Here is a 6,000-nt window from a genome sequence, read left to right on the forward strand (position 1 = left end):
CCAGATGTTAGTGAGGAGGACTTTGCAGGGTCGACTGGGCTTGGTTTACTTTTGTCGTGTCCGGTGCCTCATGGTCCGATGCCGGGTAGTCCGTCCGGTTTTATTCTTGTTACTTTTTTTTTAGCGAGATTTTACAACTGAGTGGCTTGCTAGGCTATTTCAGTGGGCAATTAAGAATCAACCACATTGCTGTGTGTCTGGAGTCTCATATCGGTCAGACCGGGTAAGGACGGCAGGTTTCCTTCCCTAAAGGACATTAGTGAACCAGTTGGGTTTTTACGACGATCCGGATGGGGGCATGATCCAAGTGTTCAGGATGCTCAGAACGATGGGTAATGTAGATGTAAGGCAATTTAAACTGGACTGAACACAGAACTAGAGGACACCTGTACAAAATTTATAATCTTGAAGCAAAACTTGAGATTGGAGAAAAGAAATCCCACACTATAATGGGTATCGAATCCTGGCAAGAAATGGTTAATATGGTGCTAGTTTACTTCTTGAATGTAAAATAATCCGTGAATCACAATGTGCTACTGGGGCACATGAGTTGCTGTTGAGTGACACTCTTCAAAAATTTCTATAAAACATTGGTTAGGACACAGTTAGAGCACAGTGTGCAGTTTTAGGCACATGTTATATAAAGGACATTAAAGTCATAGTACAATGTGGATTCACCAGGATGACACCAGGGATGGGAAACTATAGTTATGAGGAGAGACTTGAGATACAGGGACTATTTCCACGGGAGCAGAGAAGCTAAGTGGAGATTTAATCATTTATGAATTGTTTTGACAGGATGAAATGAGAAAGACTTTCTTTTAGTTGAGGAGTAAGTGACAAGGGGTCATCAATTTAAAATAGTCACTGAGGAGAGAAGTTAGAAGAAATCTATTTGTGCTGATCAAGTACCGGACTAGCAATCCAGAGGACATCAGTTCAAATCAACCATGAGATTTGAATTCAGTAAATCTGCTGATTTGTGGGCTAGCACTAGATAAAATAACCATCAAAGCTGCAGATTGTCATAAAAACCTAACTGGTTCACTAATGTACTTCAGGGAAGGGATCCTGCCACCCCTTCCCGATCTGGCCTACATGGTCGGGACTCCAATCCCTCACTATGTGATTGACTCTTAATGCCCTCAGGGCAACTAGGGATGGGCAATAAATGCAGCCTTGTCAGCATTGTCCACATCCTGAGAATAAATATTTTTTTTAAAAAGTGAGGGATTTTAATTGTAAGGAATGAATTCTTGCCATTTAAGGGAAAGACTGGGTGAGACACAGCTGGATGCAGAGTAAAGCTGCCTCTACACTGCTCTAACATGGCGCCGGAGCCCCAGCCTTCGAGAAGCCCCTTACCCCAGTCCTCGCTGAATTCCAAATCCTAGTCTTGTTTACAAATCCCTCTGTGACCTTGCCATGCCTGACATCTGCATCCCTGCCCTTGCCCTCCAATCTGGCCTCCTCGTGCATCCCACTTCCATCAATAGCTTTCAATCGTCCTGTGCCCATCCCCACACCAAACCCCTCTATTTTGCTGCTATTCCTCCCCACTCAGCCTTTAAAAGCCTTCTCCTTTCAACCATGCTTTGTGTCAACTAATTCTACTATAGCTCGGTCTGTTATCTCCACTGCAAAGTGTCTTGGGATGTTATTATGCTGAAGGCACTATTTTAATGCAAGTTATAAAATCAGGAGCAGATGCAGACGGCACAGGCATCGTAAATCCAGGTGCCACCCTCATCTCTCGGCTCACATTCTGTGGCACAAAAAATAGTTGGGCTCCAGTAGCCTGATGCTGTCAGTACTTCACCTGCCGTGCATGCCACCCAGCCCTTCCCTGCCAGGGAGCCCGTGGTACCCCTGGAAATCAACATGGAAACTGATATGTCTGTTTGTGTCCAGATCTAGAGGAGCTCTGTAAGAAGGAGAGAACAGGGCAGCACAGCCCCTCCATCAACAGCGACAGTGCGCAGGGTGACCTAGAGTCCAATGTGGAGACGCTCTGCAAAACGCAAGACATAAGTGGAAATGGCTGAGCAAGTGAAGGACAGTACGTACTGAGTTCTACCATCGAGGAGATGGGATACTAAAATGGAGAAGTTCTCTTCTGGTCTAACACTTGGGGAAACTTGAAAAATGTGTGTGTGTGTGTCTCTGTCATAGTCTGTGTGTGTGTGTGTGTGTGTGTGTGTGTGTGTGTGTGTCTCTCTGTCACAGTCTTTGTGTGTGTGGGGGTGTGTGTATCTTGCTGTCACTGTGTGTGTGTCTCTCTGCCACAGTCTGTGTGTGTCTGTCTGTGTGTGTGTATGTGCGCGTGCATGCCTCTGTGTGTGTGTGTGTGTGTGTGTGTGTGTGTGTTTGTGTTGCTATGTATATTTGCAATGTTTTGTCCCCTCTTTTACTTTCCCTGTGATCGGGACCACTCCCCGGCCAAGGGACAATCAAAAGAAAACAGCAAATCTGACATAAAACTGACGCCGATTAATGTTTGTGCTTGGCCTGATGCCTGAGCTTTGGTGCCTGAACTCACTCCAGCCTGTGTTGAGTCCAAGTGATATACACAGGCACATCTTAGGAGGGAGTAATGGCTTACTTTGAGTTTTGGTGGGGTTTTTTTTCCTCAAGCTGGCACAGGTCTGGATGGGCAGTGATGGAGGGTTGTGATTAGAGATCCAAAGTGACGGTATCTTTTTCTTTTTTGTTGGAGAATAAACGATTAAGGCTCCCAGTGGGAGATGTTGGTGCTGGGGAATGGAAGGTGTCCCCAAATTGAGCGCTGGCTGTCAGCTTTAAGCACTCCAGGCTCTGGCCTAAGTCTGGCCAAGTGCAGAATGAAGTCAGCCCCAACCTCAGAAAGGCGCCCCCTATTGCATCAGTGCAAACTTTTCTGCTTCTCATCTCTGGTGCCTCGGCAGATACGTTAACTACTAATGGCTGCATACAGTGACACCACAAGTCACGGCCAGAATGGAGATGCTTGGGTAATTCCCCCATCAATCACTGCTGTAAGTGACCGGCATTGATTTTACGCACATAATTTATATGTAACTATCCTCCACTCACTGCATTTTGCGGGAGAGATCACCCTGCTTTGATCGGAAGACGTTGCTGTAGTTTTGATCATGAATTCTGTTTGCTGTAGTTCATAGAGACTCTGTTTAAATAGTCTCTGTTTGCTGTAAGTTCTCACCCCACCTCCAACTCATTGGCTGTCACAGTGGTGTCAATACTCTCTTTGAATACTAATTGCTTCAAATGCAAATTAGTTAAGATTTCTTTCAGAAAATAAGATTTTGGGACATGACCTGTGGTGAGTGTAACAGGCTCGGGAGGAACAGGTGACTTTGGACCTCTGGTTTCCAAAGCTCTTCGCCACTGGGGGTTTTCCTCGCCTCGTGTCTGGGTCTGTTGTAGACTAATTTATAGAGATTGATTGCTATGATTAGTCAACAACTCCATTATCGTTATACCAGGATGGTAGAAGGCAAACTAGATGGACCTCGGTCTTTTTTCATCCAGCAATTCCTATGTTCCTAGACTGTGAGCCAACTTTCACTGGGAACTGTGCTGAAGCCAAGAAAAAAACACACACAGCTGGTCTGTTGGCATCTGAAAGGAGAAAATAAACGAGTTAATGTTATGGCTGTGCAACTCTCGGCTTTGTCTTTCTGTGTTTTCTTCTTCCATCCCATCAGTCTAGTTTTGGTTCAAACCCAGTCCTTAAGAGGTTAAAGGTCAGTGTGTAACCCACTGCAGGACCCAACTGACACTGGACATTAAACATTCAGTGGCACCGTTTGGAGAAGAGGAGCGAGGGATTTGGCCAATATTCCTCCCTCTACCAACACTTTGGTCATTCATCTCAGTGAGGGGTGTCGCTGGGGAAGAATTACTGCTGCGTTTGCCCATGTACCATTGACTGTCTGTCTCAGCCCATCTGCCGCTGAAACCCTCATCCATGCTTTTGTTATCGCCAGACTTGACTATTTCAATGCTCTCCTGGCCAACCTCCCATCTCCCACCCTCTGTAAACTTGAGCTGATCCAAAACTCTGCAGCCCATTTTCCTAACTCGCACTAAGTTCCGTTCTCCCATCACCCTTGTGCTCGCTGACCTACAGTGGCTCCCGGTCCGGGAACGCCTCGATTTTAAAATTCTCATTTTGTTGTCAAATCCCTCCATGGTCTCTCCCCTCCCTATCTCTGTAACCTCCTCCAGCCCTACAACCCTCCGAGATCTCTGCGCTCCTCCAATTCTGGCCTCTTGCGCATCCCCGATTTCCTTCGCCCCACCGTTGGCGGCCGTGCCTTCAGCTGCCTAGGCCCTAGGTTCTGGAATTCCCTCCCTAAACCTCCCCGCCTCTCCTTCAAGACGATCCTTAAAACCTACCTCTTTGACCAAGCTTTTGGTCACGTGTCCTAATATCTCCTTATATGGCTTGGTGTCAAATTTTGTCTAATAACACTCCTGTGAGGCGCCTGGAGACATTTTACTATGTTAAAGGTGCTGTGTAAATGAATGTTGTAGTTGTTATCAGTCACTGCGTATAAAGCAAAATACCACGGATGTTGGAAATCTAAAATAAAAACAGAAAATGCTGGAGAAGCTCAGCAAGTGAGGCAGCATCTCTGGAAAAAGAAACAGAGTTAACGTTTCAGGTCTAAGACCTTTCGTCAGAACTGGAAGATGTTAAAGTTTTTAAACAAGTACAGAGCCAAGGAAAGGCTGGGTGGGGGGAGGAGGAAAGAACAAAAGGGAAGGTCGGTGATTAAATTACAAAAGGGATGACGGTGCAAGGCAAGGAGGATGATAATGGGACAGGTTAAGAAACAAAAGATTGGTCAGGAGTAGCTGTAAATGGCAATAGCAGAACCATTACCAACACCTGCTGACCGAAAAAACGGGAGTAGTGGTTATGATCCGAAGTTATTGAAATCATTGTTGAGTCTGGAAGGTTGTAAAGTGCCTAAACGAAAGATGAGGTGCTGTTCCTCGAGTTTCCGTTGAGTTTCATTGAAACAGTGTAAGAGGCCGAGGACGGAGAGGGAGTGGGGCGGAGAATTAAAATGGCAAGCGACCGGCAGGTCAGGATCAGACTTGCGGATAGAGTGGAGATGTTCGGCAAAGCGATCACCCAATCTGCGTTTGGTCTCCCCAATGTAGAGGAGAGCACATTGTGAGCAGCGAATACAGTATACTAAATTGAAAGAAGTACAAGTAAATCGCTGTTTGACCTGGAAGGAGTGTTTGAGAAGGGAGGAGGTGAAGGGGCCGGTGTTATATCTCCTGTGCTCGCATAGGAATTTGCCGTGGGGAGGAGAGCGGGTGATGGAAGAGTGGACCAGGGTGTTGCGGGGGGGGAAGCGGTCCCTTCGGAATGCTGAAAGGGGAGGGAAGGGGAAGATGTGTTTGGTGGTGGGACCGCACTGGAGGCTGGGAGGACCAAAAACAGCATCACCTGCAGACTGGGAGGACCAAAAACAGCATCAGCTGGAGGCTGGGAGGATCCAAAACCCCATTACATGCAAGACTTGCATTTATATAGCACCTTTCACTACCTCAGGACATTTCAAAGTGCTTTACAGTCAATGAAGTACTTTTGAACTGTAATGCAGGCTGGGAGACTGTTACACTGCTCTGTGACTCATTATACTGTACTCGAAAACATTCAGCGTCAATGGTCCCCGTACACTTCCTCAAATGACAGTTCATTTCTAACCAGGTCAGGCAGAATCCTGCACCGACTTCCTGGCAGATTGTTTCACTCTGTTACTTCTTTAGTTCCCCCGCTCATCCTCCCAGCAAACCTTGTTGTCCCGTCCCCTCTGTAGACAGATGCTGGAGAAATTCCATTCCAGTTTGCCCTGAGTGTTACGAATATCACTGTGGGGGAAGGGAAGGTGCAGAGAGGGCAACCACCATGATACTTGGAGAGCAAATTTTACCATCTTCAGCCAGAAGTGCCGAGTGGATGATCCATCTCGGCCTCCT

The 6,000-nt window shown here is 46.6% G+C and overlaps 1 protein-coding gene across 1 annotated transcript in view; it reads left to right on the forward strand.

The window, feature by feature from the left end:
• The window catches only part of tirap (toll-interleukin 1 receptor (TIR) domain containing adaptor protein), a 30,624-nt gene extending 26,975 nt beyond the window's left edge, over positions 1-3,649 (forward strand). The window contains exon 5 of the mRNA XM_067971091.1: positions 1,912-3,649. Within this exon, the coding sequence (XP_067827192.1) occupies positions 1,912-2,045 (134 nt within the window). The 3' untranslated portion in view covers positions 2,046-3,649. The remainder of the gene's footprint in view (positions 1-1,911) is intronic.
• The last annotated feature ends 2,351 nt before the right edge of the window (positions 3,650-6,000 follow it).

This window comes from Heptranchias perlo, chromosome 33, assembly GCF_035084215.1.
Source record: "Heptranchias perlo isolate sHepPer1 chromosome 33, sHepPer1.hap1, whole genome shotgun sequence".
NCBI classification, from domain to species: domain Eukaryota; kingdom Metazoa; phylum Chordata; class Chondrichthyes; order Hexanchiformes; family Hexanchidae; genus Heptranchias; species Heptranchias perlo.